The sequence below is a fragment of the Halyomorpha halys genome, unplaced genomic scaffold, assembly GCF_000696795.3.
Source record: "Halyomorpha halys isolate HHAL.00 unplaced genomic scaffold, Hhal_1.1 Scaffold1707.1, whole genome shotgun sequence".
In the NCBI taxonomy this organism is placed as follows: Eukaryota; Metazoa; Arthropoda; class Insecta; order Hemiptera; family Pentatomidae; genus Halyomorpha; species Halyomorpha halys.
In genome coordinates, this window is record NW_027110468.1 from 102,479 (window position 1) to 114,713 (window position 12,235).

The 12,235-nt window shown below is 31.0% G+C and overlaps 1 protein-coding gene across 3 annotated transcripts in view; it reads left to right on the plus strand.

Moving 5' to 3' along the window:
- Positions 1-12,235, plus strand: part of LOC136796065 (uncharacterized) — a 78,627-nt gene that overhangs the window by 19,589 nt on the left and 46,803 nt on the right. The window contains exon 1 of one of the 3 annotated variants that reach the window (XM_067048641.1): positions 9,877-10,340. The exons of the other annotated variants lie outside the window; for them this stretch is intronic. Within the exon in view, the coding sequence (XP_066904742.1) occupies positions 10,325-10,340 (16 nt within the window). The 5' untranslated portion in view covers positions 9,877-10,324. Of the gene's footprint in view, positions 1-9,876; positions 10,341-12,235 lie in introns of those variants that run through there. 3 annotated transcript variants of the gene reach the window in all.

Here is a 12,235-nt window from a genome sequence, read left to right on the forward strand (position 1 = left end):
TTCAAGTTGTAAAAATTTGCAAACTTTACAGCAAGTGAGAAATAATTCAATATTTTTGAATCTCCATTTCTTTTTTTAAGGAGATTTTTATTATGAGCGTTTTGGAGTGATGAATTCAAGTTTGAAATATTTAATACTCTACTTAAGTAATATTTTTCCATTTCATATTAATTTCGTAGTTATTTTTATTTCTTGTACATTTTTTTTTATTATTATTCGAGAATAATAATACAATTTTCTTAATTAAAAGAATTTTATTAAAATTTTTAAAATAAAAATTCGAAAATTATTTTCGAAAAAAAATTCGACTTGTGTAATTATTCATTTTTATTTCACAATTAGTAAATATACTTATACTAGTTTCTTGTTTATTTTAACATGAATTCTGTTTATTATGTTTCATATATTTTATGGTGTATTGCTTCTTATTACTACTATTATCTAAATTTAGAAAACATTATACTTTCACTGATTGCTTGTAATTGTAACTGTTGCCATTGTTATTCAATTCTCCTGACTCTTAACTGTTGAACATTGCTCACAGTTGCAAAGAAAATAAATAGCAAGTTAGTAGAAGAATTTCTTGTAGTTTTAATCTTTGATATGCCGCCTTTTTATTTTTATTATTATTTTTTTAAAATTTTAATATCTCTCACATAGTTTTACTGATGTGCTGAAACATTTATACACCTAGTTAAAGCACTGGCTTATTGATAGCTTCATTAGATGATAGCCATAACAAGTTAATTGTCGAAGTTAAGGCCATTATATTATTTTTTTGTTTTAAAATTAAATTAAATTAATGAAAGTGAAAAAAGCCGCACTCGTCATATATATTTATTTAGTTGAAGGTCGACTATTTCAACTTATTATTCTCCTTCGTCGTAAACTCATAACTCCCTGATGCTTCCACTTATAGCTGTCGAACAGATCCGCTACGTGGGACTACACCTGGACAAACGAATAACTTGAAATCCTCATACAAAACTAAAAAGGCAGGACACTGCGCATCGATTCCGACTATTACATCACTTACTAGACAAACGATCAAAACTTTCAATAAATTACTAAAAACTCATTTATGAAACCCTAAGAAGTCCTATTATTTGGACCTACGGAGTTGAACTTTGGGGCTTCATGAAAACCATCGGAAACCTCAATACTTCGTTACTTTGTCACAAATAAAATTATCGATAAGGACTTCACTTTACCATACGTGGTCAATTTGGCCAGAACCAGATATCAATTCTTCCATGATAAAATCTCTAACCATCCAAAATAAAATATTTGTAGCTACGAAGTACAACTTTAGGACTCTGTCTAAATCATCGAATTCTTCTCCTATTCCAAATCTTACAATTCAAAATCTTTAATACTCCATCACAAATAATGAGGTGATAAAAGGGAGGGAAAAAAGTAGGTGGTGGAAACTGGCAGCTACTCATTTAAAATAATTAAGAGACAGGCCAAAATCAATCTGAATAATTAAATAAGTATATTTGATTTATCACAAAGTATAATAGATACTGTTTAATATGTTTTTCAGCTTAGATTGTTATTCAATTTACAGAGAACATGGAGTGAATTGAAACATAAAATTATGTCATGTTTGGCAAACCGTGAGATAGATATAGTGTAGCCGAGAACAGGGGGAGTAGTGTGCGTACACTGTGCCTTGTGTGTACACTCCGTGATGTGAAAGTGGGATCTCCTCCTTGGGAACGCTCCCTAGACCGATCCTTTTGCCAAACAATTCCAATCTCTCTTCTCTTTACTGCGCACTTCATAACATTGTAATGTATTGTGCTATATAAAGTGACATAATTTAATATAATAATGCATGGTTTATATTTGCCATTTATATCTCTTATTAGTACATAATTCATACCTAAATTGTATTATTCTATATAACATTAAATAGAACACAATGTTGTTATATAAATACAATATTTCTAATATTTGCCGAATTGTGTTAAGCTCACTCTAATCTTTACTGGCCACTGCTATTTTTTATTATACCATATAAAATTACACAATATAGTATAATATTGCTTGGTATATATTTGTCAAACCATCCATTTCTCCCTCCTTTTTACTACTCACTTCATTAATATGTGTTATTATAGGGTACCACCCTATTCTAACGCCACTGTAGAGGGTCTAGTTTTCATTTCATTGTGGGACCGCCACTGAATTAAAGTTGACTCCCAGACTAGTTTCGAAACGGCACCGCTGCAGTTGCCAAGACCTACGCCTTAACTTTCTGAGCCACAGACGCCCCACCGCTATAACTTGGTGTGGCAAATCTTTTAGGAGAAGAATCTTCTGATTTCGGGGAAGAATTCCCCCTCCAAACAGATTGCAGCAACGTATGACGTATTATTATTCCATTCAGTAGATCTGTACTTAGGTATGAAGCATCTGTTTTCCTTCCCATCAGCTGTGTGTATTTGTTCAGCTGTTGCTTCAGTATTCTTATTTAAATTACTTATGACGAAACTTATTAATCAAATGGTAAAAATACTTTTTTTTTTTTCATTTCTTTTTTTGATTTTTTTTTTATCGTAACTCATTATTCTACATTTTTATGCTAAACATTTTCTTTTCCGACTGCGGGAAGAAACTGTATCATATTTTATGCTGCTTTTTTAGACTGCTTGTTTAATTGTAGGGGAATTAACAGTATTTTAGTTGTAGGATTATATAGTGATTAACATAATAACACTATCTACCTTTTTAATTGCAATCGTTTGCAGTGATATAAATATTTTAAGATGCCAATTACTGTACTCTTCTATTTATTCATAAACGAAGACCGTTAGAATAGGATATTTGTTGAGTGCATAATTTATACTCTATTGATTTGGAGATTTTTTTTTTATTCATAGGCAACAGTTGATAGTTGGCGGTTATCGTATTTTCATACTTTATTCATCCCGATTAATTATTAATTTTAAGTTAGACTATGCCTTTCAGTAGAAATAACACGGTCAACTTTGACATTTTATTGGACTATCCTCATTGGTATATTGTTCTAAGGGGATATTAACTAATTGAACTTGTTTCTTAATCAACATTCGATACAAATTCAATTCGATATTATCCAGTTATAATATCACTGAATGATATTAGCTCATGCAATTATGCCTTGCAGTGAAAGGATCTGTCCTTGGCATAACCTTGCCATTTAGTGTATATAGTTTGACTTGTTTATTGAGTTATTTCTCCTTTCATAAACGATTACCTTTGTATAAGAAACCTTTGTTCATTCGATAGTATCTTACCTTATATTTTTTATTTCATTACTGTATTTAAAAAAAAAAAAAAAGAAAAGAAAGAGAAATGGAAATAAAATATTATATGCTTCCGTAAAGATTCGTGTTTCAATGAAAGTAAAACCTAACATTAATCCAATAACGAAATTTTTTAGAAAGATATATTACGCAGTTGTATGACCCAACTTGAAATAATACTTTTTTTTCATACACTTTTAAATAATTACACTCAGATGACAATAATATGTCATGCATGTTTTCTAACTAGTCAGCTATATCATATAATTATAACGATAATTACTTGTGTAATGTGGGTGACTTATACAAGTTATTTTTTTAATTTGTAAAAATTATAGCTCTTATATTAACCATTAGTCAAGTTTTTTTTTTTAGTTTTTTTTTTAATAATTTATTTATTGATATTTACAACTATATACATATATACACATCAAGTAAATTTGCTGTTAGTGATATTATGACATGATAAAAACATGTGGAGAATCTACCCATTGATAGAACTCCAAAAACATTTCTAAAGAAGAAGATCTCGAGGACATCTTCTTTTCAGACGTCTAGGAGGATTATTAGGTAGTGAAGGAGAAGCCAGGTTAGAAACGAGTTGGTTTGGGTGGTTGGGAAGTTTATTATGGAAGGATTGGTATCTGGTTCTGGCCAAATCGGCAACATAGGGGACATTGAGGTCCTGATGGATGATTTGGTTTGTGACAAAGTAAGGAGCATATTCAAGTTTAAAAAAAAAAATATTTGATGATCAAAGAACAGATTTTTTTTTTAATTTACTAGTATATTACATTATACTTTATAAATGATTAAGTATAAGCAATCATTTGGTATCTAAGGTAGTAAGTAACCTTAAAGCACTAGTTGGAAAAAAAGTTATTTATTATTCAAGATCATAATTTAAACTATCTTCTAAGAGTCACATATTCTTCTATATTTTAACTTCTGGGAAAATCAGAACACGATTAAAACTTCTTATATCCTTTATTTACTCATGGGATGACATTTCTGACTAATCTGTCCATTTCAAACCCTAATTATTAAAATCGTACTTTGAACATGGTCAACCATCTTTAATTTTTTAAAAAGTTTATTCGAAATGTATCGAGGTCACTAAGTTATTTGGTTATTGTAGGCAGTTATTATTTTACAAGATTTAGTTTTCCTAGGTGTTTGGTTGTAGTTTGGTCATATTTGTATAAATAATACACCATATAGTTTAAAGTGCGTTTTCCTGATTTATTATATTACATCCTATAATTTTTTTCTTACATTTTGTCAATAACTGTTTTTTTTTCTAAATAAATTAGAGTATAATTGTGTACAAGTAATTTTTTATCAGCTGTATTTGGTTTCTGATTTGTATTTATACGAATTTAGGCTGTGGTATCAACTAAAAAGGGTACATTGAGGGTTTGTTATTTTTTTTATTTATGATTTTGAACAGGGTGATGAATTCATCGTCGTATTGTTATATTTCAACATCTCTGGTGATCATAGCTTTTTCCGAATTGATTCTATTTGGGTCCACTTTCTCAACAAGTGTTTAGGTGATTAGACCTCTCACTTCTTATAGAAAGCAGTAATTTATTTTATCTTCGATATGTTTATTTTTTTAATCCCTTCCTGCTATAAAGTTACGATGATATATTTGTATAAAGAGGTTCGGATGAAGACGGAATGGGTTGGGATGGTGTCATTATAGGTCCCGTTACGAGCACAAAGGAGCTGGCTGCTCTCTCCGAAGGCGGTGCACGGTGCACTCTGCAGTGCCTCTCTCCCGCTCCGAGTTCCGTCTTTCACCTCTGCCTCTGCATCCGTAAACTGTTTTTATCGGGGCGGCAAAAAAGGCTTGTCATTGTGCATTATCGTTCAGTTCCGTCTTCTAGAACACTCTTTACAGGATCAAAAAATATATACGGTTATTGATGGCTTAATATTTAATAAATGATTGAATGTATGATCTGTTCTTGGCAAGATTGACAACTTAGTTCATCTTATCGATTATTTGTATAGATTTCAAAAGTAATTTTGTTCACCACTAGCAGCTGTATCATATTTATGTAGCACGGAAACGAAAGAGGTTAATTGAATATAGCCGGATCCGCACTATTCAATTTGCTGTAAATTCAATACCTACGAATCCCAGGCTGCTGTAGGACATTCTGTTATAAATTCTATATATAATAATTTATTATTCACACTACCTCTATTTTATTTATTTTTTTTTTGTTTCTCTTCTCTCTCCCCTTTTTAAAATTAACTTGTTTCTTTTTACCATTAGAGGGCAATGGTCTGATTTGTTAAGTCTGCAAATATCATTACTTTTACTTTTCTCTTTTATTAAGAAGCATTATTCTTATCTATTTATTTTATCTTTTTTTCTTTTAATTATAACATTGTATATAGGGGTGTCTTTGTACGAGACTATACCCACCATAATCAACTGTTGGAAAAAAAAAATATATACATATATATCTCCGTTCTTTGTAACCCCCGCCTTCAGCGGACCCAGCCCAACCCCTTATAATACATTATAATACATATAGTAAATCTGATCTCGGTTAAATTGGAGTGTTACAGGCGTTTAGAGAAATTACCCATTGGCAGCACTCTTATGACGTTTTACATTAGCAGGTCTCGTGGCCATCTTCTTTTCAGGCGCCTCGGAGGATTGTCAGGAATGGAAGAGGATGCAAGGTTAGAAACAAGGGGGTTTGAGTGGTTAGGGAGTTTATAATGGAAGGAGTGCTATCTGTTTCGGGCTAGATCGGTTACATAGGAAACATTAAGGTCTTTATGTATGATTTTATTTGTGACAACGTAAGGAGCATTGAGGATTTTGGATTGTAAAGATTGAATACGAGAGGAATTCGAAGGTTTAGTGGAGCCCCAAAGCTCAACTCCATATGTCCAGATTGGCCTTATTACAGTCATGTAGACTTATGTCAGTCTTTTGTAATGTGTTGGAAGTTTAGACCGTTTGTCTAGTAAGTGCTGTAATAGTCGAAATCGACGTGCAGTTTCCTGTCTTTTCAATCCTCCTGTCATTCACTCTCAGTCATCCTGGGTTCCTGTGAGGATTCCAGGTTAATTGTTTGTCCAAATGTAGTCCAAGATAGCGAATCTGTTCGACAGAGGTTGTATTAAGTTAAATCGACAAGACTAATAGTATTAGTTTGTACCTTATTATGAAACAGGTCCCAGGCCGATCTGGTATGAAATAAGTAAATTGAAAAAAAAAAAACCTACAAATACTGGTATCCACTGGCTTGCGTGTTCCAGAGATGCAAACTTTATACTATTTTCATTATATTAAGAACAAAAATTAAAAGAGGGAAATTTAAGACGTAAATGCCTGGTAGCAAAGAATATGGTCGATGATAAAAGATTGGAATGTTAGTGGATAAATTTTAGTACCATTTTCCATGAATCAAACACTTTTAATAAGAATAGGAATAAAAAAATTGTTAATTATATTGAAAAAATCTAATTTTTCCCCTTCCATATCACCGTGAGTTTCTTCTTTATGAAATTAAAATTGAATTTTGTCTTGAAGAAAACAAATTAAGACAAAATGGGATCTGATTTATAGGCCAGAATAGGCGCTGAACACAATGCTGTTTATTTTGAAGGATTGTGATAAAATCATTGAGTAATTTAGAAAACCGCCTTCGTGTGAGAACTCTAAAATAAATTACTGAAAATGTTGGAAATCGGATGAAATAAACTTTATTCTTGCAATAAAACATGGAGGAATAGACTATGGTTTTTATCTGAGATAAAGCAACATGTGCCGGGCCTCTTGAAATGCCCTGTGGGGATTTTGTTTTGGTATTTCGTATGATAATAATAATTTATAATTTGAAACAATTGTAATAGCACCTAAAACTTCTAATTAAATCTTAGTGACCTATCCTCATGTTCTATCCTCGTCATATTGTAATTTCGTCCTGATTGCAGGTCTCTGTTCTTTGATCGGAGGTTGATGGGTCATAGCTCTGACGTCTGACACGGTATTCATTATGTCGAGTCATTCTAAACGCTTCTCTATTATATTGCTGATAAGACCTCCCCGCCTCAACCTCTTTCTAAATTAATTCTTAGAAAGGATAATCTCCTTCGAATTAGAAGACGCCTTCGATTGTGAAGGTCTGGTTGGTACCTACGGTAACGCAAAATAAGGTTGTCTAATAACAAAATGGTCGAATGATTTTAGGGTTTTCGAGTTTTTCGTTTTTATATCGTTGTCATTTTATTGTTTTATTTTTATTGAACTATCTTGAAACAGTAGTTATAATATAAAACATTGTGAACTGGCAACCCCATTTCTACTCCGAAAATACTTTCTGTACTTAATATTTTGCTAACTGTTGAAACTAAAGTTTATTTTTGACGTCCATACTCCATAGTTTTGTTATATAATATGGTTTTGTTTAATATTTTTTTATATAATAATTAGGCTTTGTAAACCTGATGATTCGATGCCGGTACCACCTATAGCTCTCTACATACAGCTGTCCAGTGACTCCTGTACTTACTCAAATTCTTGAGAGAGATCTGTCTTGACGCACTTCTACCGAGGTTTCGATCAACCCGTCGGTTCAGTTTTAATTATCATTTTAGGAATTAGTTTGTTACTACCTTACATTATATGACCTTATTCTTATGACATTATGATGTAACTTTACTGTTTACATTTACCGGGTAAAGGTCCCTAAATTCAGGGCCGTTTGTGGTCGAGAGAATTCAAACGTCAACTTTGGCTGAATTCTTACTGTAGCAGTGGTGGTTGGGATCCGACCTGGGTATTTGAGTTTTATTTCGTGGTGGTCTCACGTAATATATACTTAAACCTCCACCATTATTACCTCTAGATAATCCCCCGTATGTCAGAAATGACCAAGAAGAGGGTCATAAAAAAAGAGAAGAAAAAAGTTCCTTTTATTTGGTGTTGTGTAGCATTCTAAATTATCCGGCTAACTTATCCTTTTTTGGTCGGAATATTTTAAATACTACTTTATTTTCATAAACTTTTAGACACTGTTTTTCTCTTGTAGTAGAACTGTAGGAAGGATACTAGTTTTGCAAATTCCAACTTTTAAGTTTCTAGGTAGAAGGCGTGAGCTAAGTTATTTCGAAATTAAAAAATAACAAATTTCCCAATTCTAACCTCGCCTTTCTTTCGGCATCAATTTCGTTTTTTCTCGTTTCTGTAGAACTTAAATACTGAAACCTCTCTATCTGTTACAATGTATTTCCTGTTATATCTTTATCATCTAAATTGAACTCGTTTCTATTGCTATTTAATTTTGTTTTACTCTTTTTTTTTTTTTTTTTTAGACTTAATAAAAGATTTGTTATAACAACTTGAATTTAATGAAGCTATTACTTTACATAATATAGTTATTTTCAAGTTTAAAATTTAAAAATTCAAGATTATTCGTTTTTATTTTTCATGTTTTTTCAAAATAACTATCTGAATGGCAAATATTTAAACCCTTGTTATAATATTTCGATTTGAAAATTAGAACATGAATAATATCCTGCCGAGAGAATATTGTCAAGGACTTTTCACATGTTATTCACATTGCTTATAATGTCAATATTTGAAGTAGGTTCAAGGATTTAAAATTCATTAATATCGGAATGATATGAGCTATTACTTAATGGATGAATGGGGCAATGTTATCGATAAACAAAATAATCCTTCTTAGACCAAAACCTTTAGTGGCTGAATGTAAAACTTAGTGCCACTTAAAACGTATAATATTTTTGGAAATTGAAACTGATTTTCAAAAAACATTGGTGTGGTGCGTGCATCACTCAACTTTTACTTTATAATAATTTATTTATTTCTGGGGCAACCCTCGTACAAATAGAGTAATGGAGAGTTAATGATCATTTCTATGAACTAATAACAAAAAATATACCCAAGGTGGGCTATTTACATTTGTCAGAGTAAAACAAAAACGTCACTTCATAGTTAATAATATAATAAACAAAACAAATACTTTACATTATATCATGGAGATAGGTATCCAGCTCTAAGCAAAAGGTTTTGTGTTACATATATAAAAAGAAGTTTAAGATTTAATCTTGAGGTTTCAGATAGAAATTCATTTGGTTATTATTGCTTAGTTTCAGCATGTATCGGATTCGGTTCTCATTCACAAAGACCTTAACATACCTCTGACCTTAACATGCCCAAAGACCTTAACATGCTGTAAATTACAATAAATAAATAAATTTAAAAAAAATATTTCAGCCCATGAAGTGTCCTGGGTTCAGACCTAATAATCCATTGAACATTCCGAAATTCTGTACTTATTCCTAAAGAGAGGAATGCTTTATTTAACAATAACTAATGCTCTCCAAATATAATGGGTTGCCATAAGTACACAGCATACTATTTTTTTCCATTATGACATATGATAATATTTTTTTTTTACTTGGTAACATTTTTTTTTTTTAATGACCTAAAATTGAGAAAGTACCAGAGACAAGAAGGATATGATGCTTTAATTTCAAATTGATAAATTCTACTTCTAAATTGAAAAAATCATTGTAGCAATTAAATATCGCCACGGCGCTCTGGCATACCCAATTTAGGAACAACTGCTCTAAAATGCTTGCGTGTAGTTACTGTAATAAGTTCTGCGACATGTTGCATGATTTTCTATCATATCTAACTTTATGGATGAGCGATCATTTATGCATGGAGTGGCTGGTTGGCGAGTCGGGATAAAAGATTTAACTAACTGAACTGAATCACTCAACTGAGTTAGATAAGAAAGGAGATATGCGTCAATTAATACTCAGCAATGAGTAATGAAAATGTTAAGCCTTCAGGCGTCAAGATTTTGCTGAACAAGCAAGAAAGAACCAGTTCATTGCAAGCCATCATAGCAGTTGGTGAGAGTTCCCTGAAAAGAGCTATAGTTCCTTGAAACCGAATTGAATAGTTTTATGATCATAACTGCTGTTAACACATTTTCGTTCAATTCCTTAACTAATCCAAGAATGTAATGGAGTATAGTTATAGTGAGTATCGAAAGTAAATCATATGTACTTTTTTACATAAACTTAAAATTCATCGTTTTCTTTTTTCTCTTTTCTAACAAATTGTTGTATACAAAGTATACCTTTTTCTTCTTTTTTTTTTTAAAAAGTACTGTAAGCTCCGGGAACATTTCATGTACCTTATTTTTTATTCTTAACCGAATACATTGTGTCAAAACATTTGTTTCCTATAGTTGAATGTGAATGCTGTACCGAGTGAAGTATTGAAGGTGCCTGCCTGTGTACCCTTTCGGTTATGTTTTGTGCCTGTATTGGAAGAACCGAGGAGGTTCACCTTGGCTTTGAGCCTCACCTTGAACTCCGCTAGCCACCGCACCGCTCATGACCTTTAGCGCTAATTTACTTAGGATAAAGGAAATTCTCTCTGGTTTCATTCTTTTTTTTTTATCATGGCATTTGAACTTTATTTCGATAAACAATTATGAATAATTTAATAAGCTATACTGAAAGGCGTAAGATGGGCCATACTTTCGCGATTTCACGAAAAATCTTTTTATAATTTATAATTCATGGCTATTACTTAGGGAATTAAACTGGATTACTACAGTTAAACAGGAATTACTGGACTATTAAACAGGGAACAACTTTATTAAAATACAAAATTGTGCTGCCCAACTTCATTGGGCTGTTAGTCACACAGCATACTTAATTTAGTCATATCAGACAATATTTTTAATCTTACCATAATTAAGCCTAGCCAGGTATGCAATAATAATTATAAACGTTAGTAATATATAACATAAAAACATGATCTTTTTTTTTCTTCTTTTGTTTCATCTCTTTGGTTCTTTTATCTTTTTTTTTCCTTTTTCTTCTTCTTTTTCTTTTTCATGATTTTTTCCTCCTTTTCCATCCTTTCCTCTTTCTCTCTCTCTTTTTTTTTTTTTTTCATTCCCTTTTTTATATTTTGGTTTCAAAATAAAATTCATGGAATAATTTTTCAAAGATTGAGGATTGTTATTAATATTTTTATATATTCAAACAAACATGTCAATTTGTTTTAAACAAAGTTTTTAGTTTTTAATATTATAATTTGCGTAGAGTGTAAATTTTAATCAACAATTATTTAATAAAAGGCAAAAGATTGGCCATCTTGTACCAATTTATAGAAAAATCTATCCAATATTACTATATGACTTACATGCCTTTTGAGAATCTATGGGATAAATTGTCAAAACGACAAGTTTTTGAGAATTTAGGATTATTATAAAGTAAGTTTACATTCCATTACATATGCATCCTAATTTAAATGAGTGTATTTCTGTATTATCATATATGTTTAAATGATTATAACCTAGTATGATCACATACTTTTACATGACACTTTAAATGGTTATATACGTTTAAATGATTATACGTAAATATGATTCCATACTTTTAAACGATTATATTCTAGAAAAAAAAATGAATTTAGTTTATAAAAAGTTTTTAATATTTTATGTAGAAGCATTAATTTAAATAAAGGAAATTCCTTCATTTTAAATTTATTTCGTTGCACATTTGACTTAGCACTTAGCAAAGTTATGAGCGAATAAATTCGGAATGAGTCAAGATTATTACGAAATGTTAACTGTTTCGACTTATAAATTATAAGATAAACGTTATTTTGAAGCTGTAAGTTATATTTTAAGATATTGTTTATATATAAGTTCTTCTTCTCTTTCATTTCTTCCACCCATTTAGCCATCGGTTCCAAGTACTTCTGTTTCTTGCAAGGTTCCTCATTTTCCGAAAATTTTCCGAATTCTCCGAAAACCTGAAATTGTTTGAAATGTGAGAAAATATATTAATTAAGTAAAATAAAACGATCGTGGACGTTATCTAATAGTTAAAGATAAACCATCCGGTCGAACAAT